The 24,213-nt window shown below is 40.7% G+C and overlaps 1 protein-coding gene across 3 annotated transcripts in view; it reads right to left on the reverse strand.

The window, feature by feature from the left end:
- Window positions 1-22,827, reverse strand: part of MOB2 (MOB kinase activator 2) — a 122,092-nt gene extending 99,265 nt beyond the window's left edge. The window contains exons 1-2 of one of the 3 annotated variants that reach the window (XM_052810487.1): window positions 22,580-22,827; window positions 21,746-21,871 (exon numbers count right to left, since the gene is read on the reverse strand). In XM_052810487.1, coding sequence (XP_052666447.1) covers window positions 21,746-21,871; window positions 22,580-22,596 — 143 coding nt within the window. In that variant the 5' untranslated portion in view covers window positions 22,597-22,827. Of the gene's footprint in view, window positions 1-369; window positions 399-21,745; window positions 21,872-22,579 lie in introns of those variants that run through there. The other 2 variants (XM_052810493.1, XM_052810488.1) reach the window with 2 other exon arrangements.
- Window positions 22,828-24,213: the final 1,386 nt, after the last annotated feature.

The following is a 24,213-nucleotide window of genomic DNA, read 5'->3' on the forward strand; positions in this document are numbered from 1 at the left end:
TTGCTCTTTCACAATGGAAAGATTTCACAGTTACACTTTAATACAAAAGGAAGCAGTAAGCTGAACAAATGCTTACTGTCAACCCTTAACCAGCATAAGCTTAGGAAAAAGGATGAGAGGAGAAGCAGGAGAGTAGGAATATCATTAAAAGCAAGCACTCACCCATCACTTCCTGAAGTTAAACAAAAGGCACAGAAACTAATCAAGCTGCTGTAGACCCTCTGCCCAGCTCATACCTGCCACGCAGCTTCTGCCCACAAAATACCACAACACCAGACGTAAACATTTCGAAGACTAAACGTTACCCTTTCATGAAGTGTTCCCAAATTTCTCAGCAGAAAAGGAACAAGACTGTCTAAATCAGTTTACCTAAAATAAGCCATCCCTTCTTCGACACTCCCTACCCCAAGGGATTTAAGCAGCATGCATTGCCATGATCTGACGAGGTAATCCAATAAACTGGACAGTCTCCCTCTCGCCTGCACAAGGACACAGCTGCTCTGACTCCTCATCTAGGCCTTGTATGTCCAAATGTCATCTGTAACAGCTCAGCCAGATCTTTACTGAAGTAGGAAGTGTTAGGCACTCCTCTAATCAAGGCTGCAGTTAGACCCACATGCAGATAACCAAATCCTGAAGGCTTCTTCTGACACAAAAAGATTAGCAGAGCTTCTGGTTTTTTAACCATCCCTTTTCACCTCCTATCTCTGTTACAGTAGCTCTGCTAAAACTTGGTACACTTCCCAAGCAAAACTGTCACCAGCTAATCTCTAAAAGCCACCAGCACTCTCTCTCCCCTCTGCACCAGATGGATCTGTCCACGAAACAAAAACAGCTGCTTCTGATAAACCTACATGGCTGCATTTCACAATACACTGGAGATCTCTGAAGCACTGCATCTGAGCACAGAATGCTTGGTCCTGTAACAAGTGTATCGACGCACTGCCCCTTGCATCCTGGAAGCACAAATATTACTGGAAAAAAGTACACAAAATCAGAAATTTTAAGAGTGAACTGAGTCACAAGAACGAATGTACTCTGAACAGCAGCTAGGTAACATCAGGTTGAACAAAATTACAGTCATCTTCAGTGAGTCACAAAACAAAGTAAAACTTGCAGAGAAAGTGAATTAAGAACATTCTGTTATAATTGATTTTAGTCAAGAACTTCATGTCATTTCATATTAAAGTGTATTTTTGTTCTGTAAGTTACACACTGGATTTTCACATTACAAGACATCTAGCTGGGAGCATGTGGCAGTAGACAGTACATGATGCACATCCTACTTCCTAACTTCTCTTTGGTTCCCTGACCAGCACGAGTTTGCCATCTGTGGCACTAAGAGAAAGTGAGGACATTTATCGTTATTCTTCTATAATTGCATATTCAATAAACAGGATTTCATGCATAACAGCTGCATCCAGAAATGGGCAGTGTGTTTTACCAAAGTCAGTCCTTTACCAAAAGATTACATCTGACTACCCCACACAAGGGGAATCCATTCCTGTCCCCAGGATACACAGCATCCCCATTAGGGAGCGTTATGTCAGCAGAAAAAAACAGCAAAAGAGAGACATAACTTGGAGTTGAGCTTTTTGTTGGCTATTACCATAGAGGGTGACAGAACACAAAAGAAACGATACAGAATGAGTCTGATTTGCATTCACTTTGCTGTAGCAAAGCAACTTGAATATAAAAGAAAGCTAGCCTGATTTTAGCAGAAAATAAGCCAATATACAAACTATTCTTCCATCAAGTTAGAAAGGCTAAATCTCAGCTAAAAACTACATTTATGGAAAGTGTGCTAAAGCATCTGTTAAAACATATCAACCTAATTAGCATTTTCCCCCCAAAATTCACACATGTATGTACCAAGCATCACCACAAACCCTCACGAGATCTGCAGCAATTAAACAGGATACCCAGCAAGTTGACACGCTGCTTGTTTCTGCAATTGCCCTGGCCCTGCTACTCTTCTGTTTACCAGGGCAGCCTGATTTTGCTGTTCTGATTACTTTGTCATCAGATTTGAAGTTACTTTTCTTCCTCCAAACAGAAACATATTCTTTCATAGTGACATTTCTGGATCCACAGTTGTAGCAAAAGAGAGGAACAACATTCTAGACATTTGAACAATTATTTATTTCTCAGAGGACATATTACTTCACTGAAAATGGATTTTTAGAGATTTTCATAGAAAAAAAAAATGAGTTTCATTTTGTCTAGTACATAACGAGTTTCTGAGAGAGACCATAGCACCTAACATCACAGTTCCACGAATACATTAAGCCAGCAAACTGTCACTACCACCATTAGAGTTGATCCCACTCCCCCTCCATCACTCCTGGTGTCTCAATCTTCCCTCTGTGCCTTTCCCATGCAGAGGTATTTGTGCAGCAGTACAGTGAACTGGATCAGGAACTGATCCCAGTTGAACTGAAATGCTGTTTTCTTTCCATTAGTTTCAACCTGCATCACTAGCAGGATCCAGTTCCTAATGAGATCCCTCAAGCACTTGAGCTGGCAAAGAAAGGGGAATAAACAGCTGGAGCAGTGAGAAGAGAGCACTTCTCATGGCAGTCCAGTTGGCACAAAGTGCTCAAGGTACTATGGCATAAAATACATAGTCTTTGTGTGATACCAAGATTTTTGTTATAGGGTACTGTGGTGCTTTTTATAAAGACCTGTTACTCCCTGTAAATCTGTATATTTAAAGGTCAGTTCCACAGAAAAGCCTTCAAGGTTGCCTTTACATAGCCTTCAGTTGTTGCTAAAACCCTCTTCCGAAGAGAAAGTCAAGTACATGTATTAGAAAATTAAAAAATCAAAAATCAAGAGATGTAGTGTGTAGTGAGCAGAACAAGGTACCAAACATGAGATATTTATGCCAAGTCTAACAAAATTAAGAAGTTCCACAGCAGTCAATGCCTCTCTTCTCACCTTCTCCAGAAGAAGAGGTTTTAAAAACAGAAGAAGGATCACTGTAGAAGTGATTGGGCACAACTCCTGATGTAGCCAGAGCTCACTGGGGCTGAGGCCTGCTCTTCTAGCCCTATGGTTGTGGTTACTACAGACGTAGCGGTACCAACATGTATGTTGGGTGGCACATTATTGCAACTGGCAAAACAAGTATGTGCTTGTTTTGGCTCAAGCAGAAAATTCTCCTCCTCCTCAAAGTGATCCACCCCATCTCTTTCTCAGTATTATAAAAGCACTTTAATGTTTTTACCTTTTCAATGCCACATTGATAATTCCACATTTACCTTCTCCAGTCTCAGTCATGAAGAGTAACAACATATTTGTTATATTGCTCTTTTTTTTTTTTGCCCAGCTGCATGGATACTGGGAGAGGAAAAGCCATGTGTAAGACAGATTTTTATTGATGTTGATTTTATGCCATAATTTTATAGTTTTCATACTTCAGTGTGCTAATGTTTTGTTCAAAATAAATCCAAATGATACAAAATGATGAGCTAAACCTAGCATTTAATTTTCCAAATAGTACTTGCACATTCTGCATTTTGATACATATGCTAATATCTACTAATTAGAACCATAACAAAGACTTTAAAGATAGGAATTAGGGAGAGGAACTTTCCAAACCAGATTTATTCATTATATGACAAAACAAACACTAGCACCATTTCTCCTGTATAATGATACAAAATATTCTCAACAGGAGACACCGGGAGGAAAATTCTAATAGCAAAAAAACCCAAGAAAATTAAACAAAAAACTATGCATTATAAATTTGCCATTTCATTCAGTACATCCAGCCTCAAACACTGTTGAAATAAAAATTATCTAAGTTTTAGCAAAGCTCAGAAACAAGAGATACCACAGTTTCTAGGTGGTACAGTACAAATTCTAGGTACAGAAATGAGTGACATGGAAGGGCTGAATGATGAAATCCATACTGCAGTATTATGATTAAATTCTCTGTATCTGTAGCAAAAAATAGTCTTATTGTTTTAGAGCACTTAAAGGACCAGGAAACCTTCTATGCTCATACGCTTTTTTACATAGATGAAGGCATATTTTACTTTTTATCAACACTCTAACTACCTTAGTTTAAGAGGTTGTTTTACAGTAGCCTACAAAAGATGAAGCAATATGATTTCACTGAATGGGAAGATCCTAATCAGTACCTTTTATTAGCAATTTAATACCAAAGACCACTGAGACAGGGCTAGAGTAATACCAGTCATGTTCCTAGTAAAACTTCATTGATACCTTCTAAAAGCTCCTCCTTTTGTAATACTTAATTTCCATCAATCATTCTGCTTTTGCATTAAACCCATAAGCAAAATCATATGAATGTATTTCTAGTGAGCATATACCAAAATCCTCAGAAGTATTTCAGCATGGCAGGAATAGGCTGTTGCACTATTAGAATTGCAAATTATGTCACCTTTTAGCAAGTTACCAGCAACAGGACACTCACAAGTGCTTGGTAATGGAAGGTGGCTTGTTTTCACAGGAGTTAACGCTTACCTTACAGCTAACCCATCTCAACTTTGCAGGCTTGCTTACCTCAGCAATCTGCACATTTGAAATAAATAAAGCAGTAGGAAGGGAGAATTTTATATTTCTCTTCCAGGATGCTGCTTTCAGTATTTGTGCAAGTACACCTGTGGTTACACTGTTCCATAATGACAGCATGAATATTCAAACTGCTACAAGACTACTTTCTTCTTAATACATACCCTGAGAAAAAAAAAACCACAAAACTGAACCACAATTCAGACTACTTAGGTATCTGTATCATCACAAAATACTTCTAAAAAAGCTACAAATACATCCATTAATCAAAACAACCTTGCTAGTTGTTCAACTCTTACACCATTCATGAACATATGCACTTCTATCCTTAGCATTCACCAACTTTGTCAGATGCAAGCTCAAGACATCCTTCAAGCCACATTCTCAGTAGGAGAGCAAGACTGAAGGCAATAACACAATTTGAAAACAGGATGCGCACAACGAGATTTTTTGCATGCACGTTCCCAACTTACACCTTCAAGGAAGATTTGGGCAAGGGGAGAACAGATTCAAGCCCGGCGCTTTACATAACCAGCAAAACAAATAAACAGCAATAAGAGGATGGAACAACAAGATTATGTTCCGAATGCTGTTGTCTAACCGGAAGGCAAATCCAAGAAGCCCTGCAGGAAACACAAGCTAGAAGCAAACTGTCTTATTTCCTATTGCTTCTGTGTTTAAAAGCATCCCTAGTATGCATAATTCAAGATGTCATTGGTAGTGAAAACAGAAGCCCAGCTTAACTCCATAGCTACAAGGCTCTGTTAATCCCTCTCTAACAATCTCACTAGGGTCCCCAGCTTTCTTTTGTTCTCATAATATCAAGCTATGACAAAGAAGCTATGACAATGATACACACAAAAGAAATTTGTATACACTTGTCAGATACTGGGTAAAAATATCTCCCTCATAGGTACAGTAATGAGAATTAAAGCAAGCAGAGGCTAGTGTGGCATATGGACAATCATTCCAATGTCTGAACACAAATTTATTTACCCAAACCACTGAGAACACTCACAGCTGTAGTCTAACATGGATCAACAAAAAATACCAACGTCATTACTTGTTTTTTTTAAGATAATCAGTCTTCAGAAACATTCCTAGTTCACGCATACATCAGCTCTGTTTTTTAGTATTGCAAGGTGTAGCAAGAAAAATGCTGTCCTCAGTAAACTTACTGGAGGGAGAAACTGGAGCATTAGAAAGCAATAGTTCTCCCTTATAAAAAGGGAATCTCCTGCTTTGACACAGCCATGCTAAAAATCCAGATAGCTTTTCTTTCGACAAGATATATCATACTGAAGTCTATCATGGAGGTTACAAACATGTTGCTGGCACCATGTATCTGAGAAAACAGGCACTGTATTTTTAACTTTTCTTTGTTTCCTTTCCACTCCCTTACGTGAACTACTTTCAAAATTATCCAAAGAATTTATCAGCAACTTCTTCATTGACTTGTTTTGGTAAAAGGTATACCTTCTAGAGGAAAAAGGGCAAAGGAGACACAGCACTTAAAAAATCTGCACAACTTTTCGTAATAAAGGCTCATAAGAGCTGCTACAACCTCATTTGCTCCCCTGGCATATGATGAGGTCATCCTTTAGATGATAAAGCACTTCATCTTCTCCAAGAGATTTTGGAGACTGTAATATCTGAACGAGTCAAGTTCTACTGTATTTTTAAGGAAATGAAATCTCACCGGGAAGAGCTGAGGTACAAGACTCAAATGTTGGTCACTGTCATACTTTAGTTATCTTTTGAACTGTGTTAGCTAAACCAATGCAAATTCTCATAAAATCTACAAGGACAATACCGTGTGTGCCATGTTTTTGTAGCAATTTGATTTAAAACCTACTAAAGAATGAAGCCAGGGAAGAGCAGTGGGTTTTCAAAAGCCTAAAGTGAAAACAGTTCCAAGGAATATTAAAAAGTCATTTCCAGTCACTACACAAACCTAATTTATTCGCAGCATGATACCAACAAATCAGAGGTAGTATGCAACTGATCAGCTGTTTGAACGGGCATGGTTGTGTATTACTCCTTGCAGTACCCAACAGAATCATATTTTCTTCATCTACATACTTAGATACTATTTATATGTCTCCTGATCAAGACTTTTCTCCTGTATTTACACTACATAAATAAAATAAAGCTAGGATTGTTAAGCTAGCGTGTTACCAACCATAAAACTTTAAAAACATAAAGTGTATTTAGATCACATGCTGAGATCTCTCTTGTGTGTATGCAAAAAAAAACCCCAAAACCCACACACCAATAAGTAAAGCACTCACCTAATGAGACAAAAAAAGTAATCATTATTCTTTTCTATCAGGGATCCTCACCATTAGCATTCTGGGGGAGAAAAAATTCACTAAGTGGCAATTACATTTAGAGAAAGCACCTTCAATCCATGACCTTTTTGTTTCACATTTCCAGATGCTAAAGTAATTCCTACTGCAGGATGATAATTAGTAAACTGTGCTTAAACATTCACATTATATTGAAATTGTTGGGTTTGTTTTTTTTTTTTAAATTGCAAAAAATTACCATAGACTGAAACCAACCCTTCAGATTGTGACAAAAGTTTATTAAAACTTCAGAAGCTTCAGCTCAGAATAGCCAAGAGGAGTATGCAAGTTTTAAGTATTTAAACTGTTCAGGAAGCACTGCAGATTCAAGAAGACCAAGGCCAATGTACCATCTGGCATCTCTGAAAATGCATCCCCAATCCAACTAGATTTTTTATTATAGCTCTTTCTCAAAAACAAATAACAAGCAAGTACAGATTAGAAAAACAACAGTAGATCAGTAATACAACTCATATACATAGCTCATATACATACAAGTGGCCTTGTTTCCAAATCTACATTCTATTCTTGCTGATGTTAAAATAGATTCCATCTTAATTCTTACTTCTTTCTGGGAAAGCAAGAAAATATCTGGTGTATTTTCACCTCTAGAAAACTAGTAATAAAGGAAGAGCACCATCATGGTTCAATATTAACATCCTGGGATACTTTTAATTCCATGGAATTTCAAATCTTCTCCCCCAAGAACCAATTTAATCTTTTTCCCTCATTATTATTGCATTATCAATATCATTAAAAGTTACTACAAGGATTAACATATGTCTAATGACAGTCACAGTCCCAAAGGTGACATTTCAACAATAGAGAACAGTAAATACCAGAAAAAGAGTGACTTTGTCATCCTTAGGAACCAGATGTGGTAATTCAAGGCCTCTAAACAAATGCAAGAATGAAATATGCTTACAAGACAGCTGACTTCATGAATAATAAAGCTGAAAAAGTTGACCTTAGTCCAAAAGGTATTAATTTAAAACAAGGAAGAAGAGATACCAATTTCTTAATCTTTCTGTAAGACACATCACAGAGGTGCAAACGCACAAGTAGCCCTGACTTAAAGAACAGCAGGAAAAGCATTCAATTTGTACTTCATAAAGTTTTCTAAACTTAAAATCAAATCACCAACTAATACATTTAGTACTTTTGTAAGAAAAAACAGGTTTGGAAGTGAGAGCATTACAAAGTTACTTTGGAAGCGAGTTGTATTTTTGTCCCCCTGTAACAATCAGATTTTTATGAAGTATTTCAACTTCCTGTATGTTGAAAGGGTAGGTATTTGCAAACAGAAGAAAAAATTAAGCTTTACTGTGCTGTTATGTAAATATGTTCTGGATATCTACCTCCGCATCACAGGACCATGTGTAATGCAAAATAACAGCCTGCCAATCCCAATATTCCATTTCTGACAATGGCCAACACTGAAGCGATTCAGAAGACTCCATAAATCTCTGGAAATGCAGCTAATTGCCCAACACCACATCCCAAGAGAAATTTCTTCCTGGCTCTGACTGCTTGGCTTTGATGCATGGATGGAAAACCAGTATTATCCTAGTTAGTACTCTTGCTAATGTGGTTAATCTTTATGGAACTGTATTATTTACCTTAGTGAATCATACAATTTAAACACTATAGCTCAAATATGGGCTGTATACAACAATTCTTCCTATTTATTAGTATTCCAACGTTCTATTGTTACGCAAGATGCCAACATTGTTCTTTATTGTAAAAGTATGCTGGCAAGCCAATTGTCTTTAAACCCACTTTTGCCTTATTCTCCCCCCACTTTTGAACTTGTTGCTTTTCCACATGATGAAGCAGAACAAGTATTTATTGAAACCTAGTTAATCTGAAGTTCTGGGTTTGATTTTGTAACAAGCATATTGGAGAATTCATTCTTTCTTTGGAGGTCTGAGACAGTGCCTGCTGTGATACTCACATTGTCATTTTACTACTGAATTCCAAAAAATTGGCACAAAGAAGCAAATCCAAAATGAGATTAAAAAGGAAGTAACAGTTTCATGTTAGTAGCTGGCTGTCACTCTAGAATAATATTTGGTTTAGGAACCCTGAGTTAATGAGTAGCCCATGGCTATATGATAACCATTGTCTTCCTTGGAGATTAGATTCCTTTTTGGACAGGTTATCTCACGGTATTTTTACTGCATGTCCTGTGCACTCCACCCACATCACCACTCTCCAGGGATCTTGGGGAAACAAGCCACAGGGATAGTTCCTGTGAGCAGCCACATTATTACTTTCAGTGGGAACACGGATCCAATTTGGATTAGGTATTCCCACAGCTGTTTGGTCCTGCCTCTTTTTTTTTTTTTTGCATGTAAAAAGTCCATATACTTGAGCATACACTAGTAAAAGGATACGGGGACAGGCAATTTCAGTTAGACTCTTTAAGAGACTTCATTTTGGCAACATCCTTTCATAATGATGCAGTATTTTTCATCCAAAACATACCAAAGCTAGGATGCATTATCTCTCTTATTTTAGCTAATACAGACCAGATCTACTTCATTGTTTGGTCAGCAATACCAAACAGGTAAAATTAACTCTCCCTTCATCTAGCTAGTAAAACTTTGTGTGCCATTTTTAAAAAGTGTAAGATTTAGGATAGTGGATCGCAGAATTAAGAGGAATAGGGAGAAAGTAGTACATCTTCACATTTCACTTTGCTAGGAACAAAAAGCTCTGGGTAGATTTGATTTGCATGTGCAGTCTAGCTCCCCCATTATAACAGCCTTTGACGTCCTCCAAGCCTCATGCACTTTTTCATAGCTCATTTAACAGATGTCTAGTTTGACTTCTAGAGTACTTGATCGACATAGTAAGAGCAGCAAACATGGAGCAGTTACTAAACTCTAGTTTCAAAGGAAATGGCAGAGGACACAATTTTGCACAAAGTTGCACATTTCAGCCCAATCACATTTCCTTTTCCATCGCACTATCAAATCAAGCCCTCCAGAAAGCAAAGGTTCTCTCCCACTCAGGTACTGTGTAGTCCACAATGGGTGCACTGATCTCGTAGTTAGGTGCCCTCAAGTTCAAATCTCACAGCATTCAGAAGACATCAGTGTTAATCCATCTTAGCCCTTGAGACTCATCAGTAGTATCTTTTGGCCTGACTTGTGATACCATCAAACTGCTTTTTGGTGTAACTAAGACTAGAACCTCTGTAACTAGAACCTTTGTCACAGACCCAAACAAACCACATCCACACCTTGTAGTAAAGTGTGCGAAGTCCACAAGTAGAAGAAAATATTATATACAAACATTTATGGGACAAGAACTATTGGCCTAGGGATTAAAGGGCAGGCAATAATGTTCGCAGCCACAGGCAACTGAAAAGTCACAACAGACAGCATACTGTGATACATGGGTAGCATGTTGCAGGTATCTATTTGCAAAATGTGCACGTGTGACAAATCAGGCCACAGCATTTCACTGGATGAACGATAAATTACTCCTTTAGGTGAGGCATATACTGGAATTCCCCAGATCCAAGTTCTTCGTGCATTTGTTTTGACAGCTCCAGTTCAATTACAAACAGTGATTCTACATAAGATACTACTGTGTGCAGTATTTTATAAAAACATCAAGCTCTTTGTAATAATGGAAAATGATTATTATTCCTTTATTATACCCAGACAGGAAATGATGATGTATGTGCTAAGTTTTACTACATGTATGAGCACCATCCTTATTCCTATATTTGCTTCCTCTTTGCTCAAATTCTATCTTCTTACTCGAACAGCAATGGCTGGCTGTTTTGGGTTTTTTTTACTGTTTGTCATTGCAAGAGTGCTTTTCTACACAGGAAGTTAAATCAAGTTAAAAGAGGGAATTTGAATTGTATCTGTTAAAACACATTAAAACGTTCATGGACATTGTCATTCAGAAGTTAAACAACGTTCATGTTAGTTTAATTCGTGATGCCCACAGAAATATTTAACACCCTTTTATTTTACATTTTTGGCTTGGCTCAGAAATACTGCGGATAGCTGACACACCCTAAACAAGTAGAACCAATGTGGCGAAATGAGTCTGTCTTTATAATAAAGTTACTTCCTTCTCAAGAAATTTTTGCCAACTAGAAAATAAAAAAAATGTTTCAGAATAAAATGTTTAAACATGGGAATTCAATAGATCTACTAAGCAAGAATATTTCTTATTTACTTCGAAAAAGGACTACATACATTCTGCTGAAAAAACAAACCAGCAAGTGATTTTGTCCTGCAAGGTAGTGGATAATTACACTGCATGTGTTTCATGAACTGCAGAAAATATTTCTCCATTAACAAGACTACTAATTTCAAGTATTCCCAACCAGTCAACCTAGTAAGTTTTCACTCTACCTAAAACCAAGATGAACTTGATTTAAGCAAAAGCATTGATTCTATTAACAATAACGAGAAAATGCAAGTCTGTGAACATCTAAATAATATTTTGTCCACCTGGAAAGTTATACCACATATAGCAACAGCTGCCTACATTTTAGTGGATGACTAGGCACATCCTGCCTGAAACAAGCCTGGAAAACACTTATAAACACTTAAAAAAACCCAAAACAAAACCCACCATCTTACAGTACTGTGTGAAAACAGAAAGGCCACCCTTTAAAAAGTAAACCAACCATGTTGCCTATGAACTTGCAGCTAAATACCTAGCTGTGCATTACAGGCATTAACACAGAATCTCCCCTTTCATAGATGAGTTTTCGTAGCACTTTACTGCACCAGCTCAAGCCTCAACAAGCTCAAGTGACTCAGGCCAGTACCTTCATATTTAGCAGGGTGGGGCATGAGAGACAACCTCATTACAGACATTCTGGGGTTATAAGAGTGCAAATCACCAAATTCAGCATTTTGAATAGCACCCACAACTCAAAGCTAAAACCTGTGCTATGCCAGACCACATGGTAAAGGCCTATTATATGCCTAATAAGAAACATTAATAAATACATCTGAAAAAAACTGAAATTTCAGGTTAGTCTTCAAAAATTGCTCATAACCAACAGCACCGCAATAATCAATTGAGGAACGGACACAATAAGAACAACTGTTATAGATACCCATCCAGGAATACTGCACAGAAGGAACAGTACTCCTTAATGCCCAAAAAATCAAGCAGCAGAGGGGGACCCAACAGACCCTCTACCTTACAAGATTAAGACGGGGGGGGGGGGGCACAAAAAAACCCCAAAAACAAACAAAAACAACACCCACACCAAAAACCACACCACCAGCTGTAGTCATTAGGTTGAAGTATCCTCTTCATTATTTCTTCCGTTCATCTCTTACCAGTCAGACTTCTTCCAAACCTCAAAAATCAGCTAATTCAAAAAATGGCACTATCTGGCTACAACAAAAAGCACACACAAACATCACCTGAAAATACATCAGAACTGCAGGTTAGCACACGCACCCCAACCAGAAATTACAAATGAACCAGGAAAGGCTGGCTCACAGAACAAAAGAGAAGACAACATTGAAGGGGATTAGGTACATCTGAGGATCTGGATACCCTAGACCAGAACCAGCAAATACTCCCATTCCTAATCTCTTTCTTTTCCCAGAAGAGATTCATATAACCTTAAATAGCAAGACCAGTGCCCACCTGTGGCTTTTTGAATGTAGGTTGGTCAGCTCCTTAAAAAGGTACGAGCCCCCTGCTAAATCAGCAGGTGAGATTTATCCAGCTGACATGGAGCTGTAGTACTAACATGGTTTTGTTCAAGACAGCCTATTAACATGAACAAGAGGTATAAGTATGCCCAGAAGCTTTTTGTTTCTTCCCCAAGAACATCTGTTGGTCTAATAAAAGTTATTAGCCCTCACTACCAACTCAGTCCCTTTTATATCTGATGGAAAGCAGTCACAGACAAACACTTTATTAGACATGACAATCATGAAGATTACAGACTGGAGTTCCAGCAACACCTGGATGTCATCAGAGAGAACACCGACTGAAAAGAAAACTATTTATCATTTATCACACCTGACACAAACTTGAAACCACGGAGTTAACTCTGTAATCTGAGCCCATCCGCAAAGAAGACACAAAACACCATGTTGTAAAAAAAAAAATCTCTATCCAGTTTTGCATAACCTGTTAAGATATACTGTATGGAACAAAGCCTTTCCTGAACAACTCCCTGCTGTTTTACAAAGAACCATACAAAAGAAAGAAGTTATCTAAATTGGGAAATTCTAGACTGAAGGAACATTAAGGTTGTAAAATGAAGCAGTTAAAAAAATCAGTCTCAAGGTCACCTCTGTGCATCCTGTTTCACACAAATTCTGTGCTTTATGTATAAATGCTATGAGACTTCTCAGGTCACAGTCCCATCTATTTACACATTTCAGTGTAGAGAAGGGACAGTAGTGATCCAGTCACTGAATGCTGATGATAAAAATATTCAATGAACACCCTTCTAACCTGAACAGTGAAGAAAGAAAAGAAAGGGGGCAGGGGAGGGGGGGAGAAGCATGCAGATTATATTCTGAAGAGCTCAAGTTACTGGATCTGGACCATTTAAAAATAGTTTTCTGCATGCTTACATTCTAGCTTAATGGATTTACTCTGAATGTTCAGAGTAAGAAGGAATTTGGTCTATGACAGTCATTCCTGTCTTGATTCCAGTTTAATATCTGACATTCCTCAGGGCCTTGAAAATTGTATCTACATTCTTGGGGGGATTGGTTGGGTTTTGGTTTTGGGTTTTTTTTTTTAATGTTTGCATTCAGTGCTCTTTTTCCACAGTCAGAAACAGAGCTTTGTGGATTGCGTGAAGAACTTGCACCCTGACCAGTTTCTCTTGGCTGGCAGAATGAAAGGAAACTAACTTCAGACAAAACTGACATTTTTTCCCTCTCCAAATGCTAACATTATAGTACTGCTGTTCAGCTATTTACAGTTATAGTCATCATTCTAACTCCAAAATTAAAGTATTTAAAATTATTGCACACTGTCTCAGGAGCAGGGAAACTCCTAGAGTGCAACTGAAGTGCTGGAACAGTCACAACACAACAGTTCTTCCTTAAGTGTCTCACTGATATAACAGTCTCCAGTAATATTATAAACAACACGATTGCAAAAATTAATTTTAAAAATCACATTTATTCATTATAAAACTTAGTACAGTGAAGGACACGGTCTGATTTTTTCTTTTTTTAATGGAGAATAAGATGAGTGGAAAAATTGCTAAGGAGGGCATTAAAAAAACTGAACCTAGCAAGTAAGTTTCACAACCTTATCACTAATTGTAGAAGGCTAAACATGGGTTAAAAATGATGTACAACATTACTTCAGTAGTATTCCACTAGCAGAAACCCACATTAAAGTTGTTTAATAGGTCACCAATGGTTGCAGAATATGCAGATCTGACAACACCGAGTTCAAACTTGTATACACAGCTACCTAAAAACTGCAGTCTCTTATTAATTTTGCTCTTTCAAGTATGCTTGCTCTGGGCCCACATCCAGTAGATGTAACAGATGGAAACTGCCAGTGAAATATGGCAAAGCTATGTAGGCCATCATGCATGAACCAAGCTTCCTGAAAACTCTCTTGAATCAGACTGCTGGATTCAGCCAGGCACACAAAATCCTACCTACCTTCACATTCATACCATGACAGAGCCAGCACTTTTCTCAGGTAGATGAAACATGATTTAGAGCAAATTATAAATTCTGACTTATTCATAAATATCCAGTTCATTGCAAGTATATTTATAGTTTAGCCATAAACTGAATGTAACACAGTAGGACAGCAACTGTGACAGTGCTCTGAAGCCACTACCTGCTCCAAGATACTAGCCTAGTCATAGCATCTCCTATTTTCAGACATTCTGCAGTTCTCCTATTTTCAGACATTCTGCAGTTCTTCCAAACAGTTCAAGCAGGATACGTCATCAGAATCACTAATTATTTTAATCACTAATTATTTGCAGAGTAATTACCACTAATAGTCACATTACTACATGATTACATTCAATTGATTTAAGTCCTTGATGCCACCAAAAAGAATGTTCCCTAAGCTTTATGTTCTCACCATCTCCATAGTGCTATTAACATTATTCATGTAGCTACACAAACAGGCTGCAGGAACTCATTTAGCTGAAAACTAACCTTAGGAGAGAAAAAAAAGTAAAAAAAAAAAAAAAATTAGTTTTCAGTCAGCTAAGCATCTTAACCTATCAGCCTTCCTGAATACTGATGCTAGCACAAAGGAGAAGGTAGCATGCAGAGATGCAAGGAAGGAGTATTGCTACCCTTTTAGAATGCTCAGCTCTTTTTCTAAGGAAAGTAATAGTTCATTTTACTTTAGGGACCTTAAGATTGATAGATTGACGTACTCTTCTTGTCCCTCAATAAAATCATCATTGGAAAAAGAATGCTGTCATAACAACAAACCAGTATTCACATGCATTGTACTGACCAAAGGAAAGTAACTGTCTGATACAAATTCTGTGGTTTGCTAAAGTAACACGGGTTTCAAAATGCAGGATCTATTTGGCATTTTCTCCAAGAAATCAATAATTAACTATACCAGGACACTTCAGGGAGCAAGGCTCTGCAGTTATTTTTTATTTGTTTTGCATTACAGCAGAAAAGCCTTAACGGTGACAATCTCAGTAATATAACCGAGCACTTTCAGAACTAGAGAGACCTAAGAGAACAACATGCCTGAAAAGTTTAAATTGCTCTCATCCCATCCAGTCCTGACTCCTTTTCTACAACTATGATAGCCCTGGAAACTCACGTTTCAAACTAACAGCACCTTTTACTACTATACTAATGAATACTACAAGTTAATATTTAATGGAGATATTCTTTTATCTGCAGACTATGTTATACTAGTTTTCCCAGCTAGCTTCTTGTTTAGTACTGCTAATGTCTGATAAGTGTATGAAATAATATCGAAGTCTCATAAGTAAGGGGCAAACTGAGTACAAGTGGCTCACAGACAGACCTAGATTTATCTGGGGAGAACAACCTCAGACCCCATAGGTAATGTTACACCTATAAATAGAAATAAATAAGGAACACATGAATACTTCCTGCCCAATGGGACTGGGCATGTCTGGTTTACCGGTTCTGTTATTTTCAGCTCCCTCAAAGTAGGGAAAATGGCCTGCGAAGCCAAGAATTTGCAGGCAATGTAATGCAAGGGAAACACCTGTTGTGAGGTCAGTTAAAAAACAGAACAAATATACATACCATGCAAGCTGTGAAAGGTGAGAGGTTGCAGCAGAGTTTCTAGGGGGAAAACTGCCTTATTAAAGGCAGCAGACTTTCTCCACTGAAGATGACTGAAGGGAAGAAGGGGGAAAGCATTCCTTATGGTTACAGCAGCTGAAGAACTTCCAATGTTCTTCCTTTCTTCCTTTTTATAGAAATATTCGCTATAATTAGGAAGTTTCAAACAGTAACTAGAATAAAAATCATTAGCTACCTTTTTAAATAAAAGTCTGCTAGGTAAAGACAGGAGTACTCTTCTTGGTTCAACTGTATTATGCACCAGACAAGCTGACAGTTAAGTATGCTGCATGATTTCTCACTGTTCCCACTACAGGATGCACTCCTTACAATTAATGGACTTGATGATCCTTATGGGTCCCTTCCAACTTGAGATATTCTATGATAATGCATCCCGTTCAAAAGCAACAATGATTTAGTCTATCAGCTTAAAAATCAGCATATTGGATGTTTACTTATTCAGAACTAGAACACTAGTGTGCTTTTTTCACATCTCGTCCTTAGCTGTTCTAGCTCAAGGCTAGGACTTCTCTGCCTAACAATATTACTCATATTTCACCATAGTGCATCTTGAACTGGACAGCATCTTAAGGCCTTATGAGGAAATTTCTTAAAGACACTTCCATAAATGCAAAATGGAAGTCAACAAAACAGCAGTATGTGTTACTTTTCCTCTAGCCTTCAAAATCACTGCTGGGATAATGTAGCAAAATCCTATATCCAAAACAAGTGGAAAAACTGCTAGCTTTATTTTAAGCCCCTGACAGTTGTAGCTAAATAAAATAAATGCATGACACACAGGCCTTCTGTACTAGGCAAATCTAGCAGTGTGCAGACCTTGAGAAGTTCTCTTGCACTGTTTGTTAAAAATCATCAGTATAGTATATACTCGAAAAGATTGAATTTGCACAGTTACTGTGCTGTCTTAATACAACATAATTTCCAATTATGGAAAATACCTATCCTGGTAGTGAAGATGAAGACTATGCAAGGCAGTGTATATATGTGGTGTTTACAATGGATTAATTGACATTACAAAAAATTTGCAAGTGTGAAGGCTATTATATCGGATTAGACATTCTTCAGTTTATAGCTGTAGCTACTTGCTTTATCTTGCAGATCACAGAGCACCTGAGTAGACCGAACCTGTCTGTGCTGTCTTCAGGCATATCCTGGTTTCAGCTGGGATAGAGTTAGTTTTTTTTCTAGTAGCTGGTACAGTGTTATGTGTTTTGGATTTAGTATGAGGATAATGTTGATAACACACTGATGTTTTGAGTTGTTGCCAAGTAGTGTTTAGTCTAAAGTCAAGGATTTTTCAGCTTCTCATGCCCAGCCAGTGAGAAAGCTGGAGGGGCACAAGAAGTTAGGAGGGGACACAGCCAGGGCAGCTGACCCAAACTGGCCAAAGGGGTATTCCACACCATGTGACATCATGCCTAGTATATAAACTGGGGGGAGCAGATTACTGCTCGGGAACTAACTAGGCATCAGTCAGCGAGTGCTGAGCAATTGCATTGTGCATCAATCATTTTGTATATTCCAACCCTTTTATTAGTATTAGTGTCATCTTATTATTGTTATTATATTCTTCCTTTCTGTCCCACTAAACTGTTCTTATCTCAACTCACAAGTTTTACTTCCCGCCCTGCCCCCCGATTCTCTCCCCCATCCTACTGGGGGGGGAGTGATTGAGCAGCGCGTGGTGCTTAGTTTAGTTGCTGGCTGGGGTTAAATCACAACAAGGCACAAATATTCTGATCAGGAGTTTGCTTTTTTTCTTCTGCCAGCTTTATTTTCTTGATCTTTCCAGGCTATTGCTTTTCTAACTGTCCTCAAAGCTGAAGATGTGGGATATGAGAAAATGATAGTCTTCAATCATTTTTAGGCCCTCCTTTCCAAGTCACCAGGGCAACATATGAAAGAATAGATAATTCAGCAGTGGATGGTATGACAATATGGATGGCAAGACCTACAACTTAAAAATTAAAGACAAGAGGAATCCCCATTGCACACAGCCCCTTCTCTTTTACTCCACTTACACTCTAATTAAAGTCTGGAAGAAGGAGCTGTGAATCTTTGTCAAGTCACCATAAGGCACAAAAAGGGAGAGAGATAATATACTTGCATAAAGTTAGCATGCTCCCACAACTGATTTCTTACTGTCATAAATCCCCCACGAAGAGCTAGACACTCTGCTGTCCAGAAGAAAAAAGTTTTATTACACAACAGAAGTTTTGCATCTAAAATTTTATTTTTAACAAGCCACTAGGTGCTGCAGTCTTCCCTCAGAAGAAAAAAAAGAGTCCTCAGTACCACAGTGAAACCAAGCCACATGGATGAGGGCACTGACATTTTACTGGTACCAGAAGTGCCTGCAAAAGGAGTGGACACTGCAGCTCACAAGTACAAGAGATGCTTACCCTGATCCTGGAATAGCACAGTCCTCTGATGCAGAGGAAATATTGATACACATTCAACAGAAAATAATCTTTATTGAAGAGTTTAGAGGTAGCATTTCACTTCTTGAGGATGCAGAGTTTTTCCTGTGCTCAGAGGCATTCAAGTAAGAGTCAAGAGGGAACACAATTAGTTTATGGAAACGGAAGCTTTCTTGCAAAGGAAAAAATGGAAGATGTCCCCCCCTGCCCATTTCCTTCACTAAGAGTCCCTTTTCATAGGTCTGGTCTACATGCTGAAGGCTTTTGAAGCAGCCTATACAAGGCTCTCCAGCTCATTTCTGCAGAGGTAGTTTTATTCCCAGTTTAAGATGCATCTACAGAGGTGTTTTGCCATCATAGCTACGTAAAACTGTTGCAGTTTTCTTAGTTTCAATCAGCATAGCCTATTAACCTGCAAAGTTTATAGTACAGATGTAGCTCCAAATTATGTTTTGTGTTTAACAGGTAATTGTTGGCAAAATAGTTTGTTTCTCTCTCCCCTTTTTACATAAGAGTTCACAAAAAAGGCTACAGTACACAATCCTCCTCTATTATGAAAAAATGTGTTGCAGCATCAGACATCATAGCTGAAGATTAAAAATAACTGACACTGTGTCAGTTTTACTAGTACCATTAATATGTTTTACTCCTTTTTAATTATGAACTTTAAAACAAATTAAAAAGCAAGTTTCATAACTGAAGGAACAATGCCTTTGTTGCTGCTCTGAACTTCAAGAGCAGATCAATGCTATTTGTAACACAAGTTTGGAATCTCTTCCAAAAAGGGTAATATAGATCTCTGTCAGATGCTGGTGAGCAAAGCAACTAAACAACACTGATACCTAGTCAAAATTGCACTGAAAATATACGCTATGTACAACAAAAAGGCTCAAAGTGGTCATCTTTTTTTTTTCCTTTTTTCCTTCAATTGAGAGAGTGCACTGAGGAAACCATAGTCTTTCACCAATATCTGTATTAAGGCTACGTCCAGCAGAAGGGTAAAAGATACTGACCAACCACAGAAAAGACTTTGGATTTATTTTGGTGCTAAACAGAGCACTGTAACATGCCAGCAGCTCATTTTTTTTCAGCTTTCTTCCCTAGGACTTGACTGGATTTTGAAGCACTTGACTGAACAGAAGGCAGCACCCAGAGAAGTTTTGCTGTGTGACCACATAAGCCTATAGCTGTTTGTTAATCCGTAATAAATTCACTATTGTTTATAAGCTTCAGCTTCCCTTTTTTGTATATTAAGCACTCTGAGGCGATCAGAGACACTTGGGCTGCTGCCCTTTGTCGTATGATTAGAACTTGCCCTTCCCCCACTTTCCAAGAGACCACAAGTGAAGGGGAGGACCAGCAAGGAATAAAGCAGATCTCACTCTAAATCGTCTATCGGATAAATGCGACACGAGCTTGAAGGGTAGAGTTCCCGAACAGAAGGAACTGTTACTGCTGCCTAATTTAACACACTTGCACTTGAAGGTTAATTTCTCAGTAATACTAAGTTAAAACACACAGGGTGTTTCTCACACCAAAACATTAAGAAAGCACAACCAATAACATGAGACATACAAGAAGGGTATAGAAAGCGCATGGAAAGCTGTAACTGCAAACCAGCACATTACCAAAGCAGTTAGGAATAAGAAAGATCACAGTACTTTTATTAGTAGTGACACTTATTTGGGAGAGAGTGACAACACCGAGAAGCAAACCAATATAATTTGTTCTCCAGAGACATCGACACAAACTGATCGGTACTGGGAGCGACCCGTTTCCCTACTATTTCTGCAGGTTTTTCTGCAGCCCTTCCCTTCTCACACAAGAGACCCAAACAGCTACAGTTTTCACTGAAGGAAAGGCTGAGCAAGTGACATTACCCACACTTCTGCCCTGGCAGGCGAATGTCCTCAGTTTCTTCCTCAAACAGCAAGAAGGATGTTTCCATTTAGACACATAGTTGCTAACAGCAGCCATAACTTGGACAGAATAAGAAAGGGTCCCTCAGGCCTTCTACCCCTTCCCTCTTCAAAATATCAATGTTCTCCCTTCCTGCCATAACCTCCCACCTCCCAAATTCACACAAGGAGAACTCACAAAGTTTTAAAGGAGAAAACATTAAGAGCATCAGAGAGACAATACTGGGTTTGGTCAGGCAAGAAACATATCGGGAAATAGCTAAGAACAAGCGAGTAACTGCACAAATGACTCAGGATCCATTCCCATTACAATGGGGAAAACAGGCAAGTCTTTTTCCACACATGAACGGATCCACCCACCCCAAGTCAAAAAGTACAGAACAAATGCCAATTTTTTCATAGCAACTTCAAAAAGCCCAAAATATTTTTCATGAGAAAACCGGCATTTTAACATATTGAGAGTTTGGCTAAACTAAACCTTGATTCTTTTCGGCTTCACAACATAATTCACACAAAATATGTACAGCTGTGTAAATGAGGCATTTTGAGTCATCTAAATGTCTTGCATAAGTCCTGGGTTTGTCTTTTTTGTAATTACAGCGGCACTTTTTGACACTTCAGCTTTTACTTTTACAAAGTAAATAGACCACCTGTGCTTTGTGGTTGTTATGAAACAAATCAAAACAATGTATTTCATATTTTCATTAAGACCATGTAATAATAGAGTGCAGCGCTCTGACTCACAAGACACAAGTCTTGCAGTACATGGCATACAGACCCCTTCACATGCCACAAACACTGCATTTCTGCTGCTCAGCCTACTGGAGGAAAACCCAGCCATCAATATCTACCTCACAGGTATTCAACATTCCCTCCATTGGACTGAGGGGTCAAACTTACAGTAAAACATAACAAGTGCCGTACTTTCACCAGCAAACAGTTCAGCTGCAGACAAAAGGCAACACACACACAAGTGATCTTTCTAATACACCACATATAGCAACTGCAACAAAATCGTTTATGTTGTATTCCAGGCACATCACATTAGAAAAGGAGGCAACCTAGATGGTAAAGATCACACTCAGGAACCGGACCAAACTACTGTGAAGAAGAAACTAAGGGCAGTGAGTTATCACTGCAATACTGGTTTTGCTGAAGCATAAACCTACTGCTCATGCGATTTTGAAGCATAATTATTCACAGTTCACCTGAGTCCAGGTCGCCAGCACAATTCATGCAAGAAGTAACCGAGTTTATCTTGCTTGGGATACTGGTAGTATATCAGGTCACTCCCATCAGCTGCACCTCCCTCTCCTGCACCGAGGTTTTCAGACCTAAAACCAGCAGCAAAGTGCTTCCTACCTTCTGTCTCCATGTAATTAGCACTATTAATCCCAGGCTATCCAAGCCCCCCGGCGTGGCTCTGATTTGGCTTTAATCTCCTCCGAGGCCTCTTCTTCCTCTCCACAGAAAGCCATTTAAACCTTGGCAAGCCTTTCGGTTTAAAGTGATGTTCTGTTGCAGAGGGATTAGCCCCACACTGTATTGGTGGGAAGCAGGGAGACCTGCAACACGCGGCCTTCCTATACCGCCCCCCCCCCCAAAAGGAAGGAAAAGTTACTTTTTCGGAGAGCGACCGCCTGGGACAAGGGCACCTCTTCCTTCCCTCCAGCGCAGCCGGCTACACCCAGAGCAGCTCGCCTCTGTCTGCCCCAGCCGCCTTCCCTGACGCTTCCTCCCGCTGTCACCGCGGGACACGAACGCGCCGCCTGTCACCTCCGCTGCCCGTAACCCAGCGGCCGTTCGCGCCGCCCGCGGGGCGCCCCGCACCCGACAGGGCGGCCGGCGCCTCCCCGCTCGGCGGGCGCCCCTCACGCGCCCAACGGCTCGCCCTCGCGCCCCCAACGGCTACCCACACACGTCCGTCCGTCCGTCCGTCCGTCCCCCCGCCCCCTCCTCCGCGGCTCCGGGCTGCCCGGGAGCGGGGAAGCCTGCCGAGGCGGGTGCCGGCCCGCGGGGGAAGAGGGGGGGGCCCCACTCACCCCATGAGCCAGTCCATGGCTGGGTCCCGCCGCGCCGGGAAGCTCCCGCGGCCGCCGACTCCCCGCTCACCGCCCGCTCATGGGGGCCGCCGCTGCGGGCGCCGGGGCCGGGCTCCTCCCTCCCTCCCTCCCTCCCTCGCTCGCTCGCTCGCTGCCTCCCTGGCTGCCCGGCTCCGGCTGGGCGGTGCGGGCGGGGCGGCCGCCAGGCTGCGCCGGGTCCCTTCCTCAGCCTGACACTCGCGCACTGGGGCGGCCGGAAGTAAACACACGGCGCTGGCGGCCGCCAGCCGCCAACCCGGAAGCGGCCCCCCGCCTTCCACCCCCTCCTCGCCGGCGCCCGGGGCACGCTGGGAAATGTAGTTCGGGCGCGGCCGGTAACGCTCTCACGGCCTGGGGGGCCCTGGCACGCCCGGGTGGTGAGGGGGCTGAGGGGAGCGGGGCCCCTCAAGGGGCTTCCTCCTGGCTGGGGGCTCTTGGTCCCCGGGCCAGGGCCCTCCAGCGTTACTTGTCGTCTCCCCCCCCGGGGGGACTTCACTGCCTGGGACGGGGCCTCAGCGGTTCAGTTCTCGCTATGCCACGGGCTCCCTGAGGGGAGCTCAGGGCCCCGGAGGTAGCACTGGGGTGGTGGTTGCACCACCCTGCACGCAAGACAGAATTAATTCGTGAGGGTGATGAAAGCCTGGGGCTGCCAGGCATTGACCCAAGCTGCTCCTGCACAGAGACCGCTGTTCCTCTCACCCTTTCCAGCACCCTGAGAGAGTCCTGGAGCCTTGGACGTGGGGCACGGGCTAGCTGCCTCCCTCACCTGCCTCATCCTTTCTGCTGCTGGTTGCGCCTTGTGCTCCGGAATCTCCTCTTTGACTCCAAATCCTTCCTTTCTCAGTTCCTCTAATTGCAAAAATAATCGACCAACTACTACCTCCGCAAAAACAGACGGACAACGCCTGCCCACACCCACAGACACCATGCCTCTTTGAGATGTAAAAGATCCTAACTGTTTTAAAGAGGAGAAATCCTTTCCATGCAAACCATTGAGGTGCAGCATTTCCAATGCCAGATGGATGTCCTCTTCACTGATTTCCCCCATCAGCAGTACCTGCTTAGGGGGAGGTGTTTACAGAGGCAGACCTGCTGGGGGTGATTGCATGCTTTGGGCATGTGTCTTAATTAAAAACGATTTGTGTTATGGGAGAGTAACAGTTACTTCATTGGACTCCCTGCAGTCACCAGCTTTCTGAGGGAAGGACCGTCTCTCAGAGGCTGTTTGAGCCGTCTTTCTCCTCCCCTGCCCTACTTCCTCCACCCCACCGTGCCTGGGGTACGAAGGGCCCTCCCAGCCCTGTGGTGCTGTGGGTGTGGGGGTCCCCAGGGTCCCTCATCCCACAGGCACCCACCCATGGCCCCACCCATTCAGGGAGTAGGAGTTGGTCTCCAGCCATCACACTGACTCTGACAACAGTTCCAACACAGTAGAGTTATCCTGGGGCTAGTAATGCATGGGAAGGGGGTGTCACAGGGGTGATTTAATAAGAACGTGTCTTGGTTGTTTTGTATCACTCTGTCTTGAGGAAAGGTGGTAGCATTCTTTTGTATTAAAAACCATATTGCGCCGCCATTTTTGGAACTGACCTTCA

This window comes from Harpia harpyja, chromosome 16, assembly GCF_026419915.1.
Source record: "Harpia harpyja isolate bHarHar1 chromosome 16, bHarHar1 primary haplotype, whole genome shotgun sequence".
In the NCBI taxonomy this organism is placed as follows: domain Eukaryota; kingdom Metazoa; phylum Chordata; class Aves; order Accipitriformes; family Accipitridae; genus Harpia; species Harpia harpyja.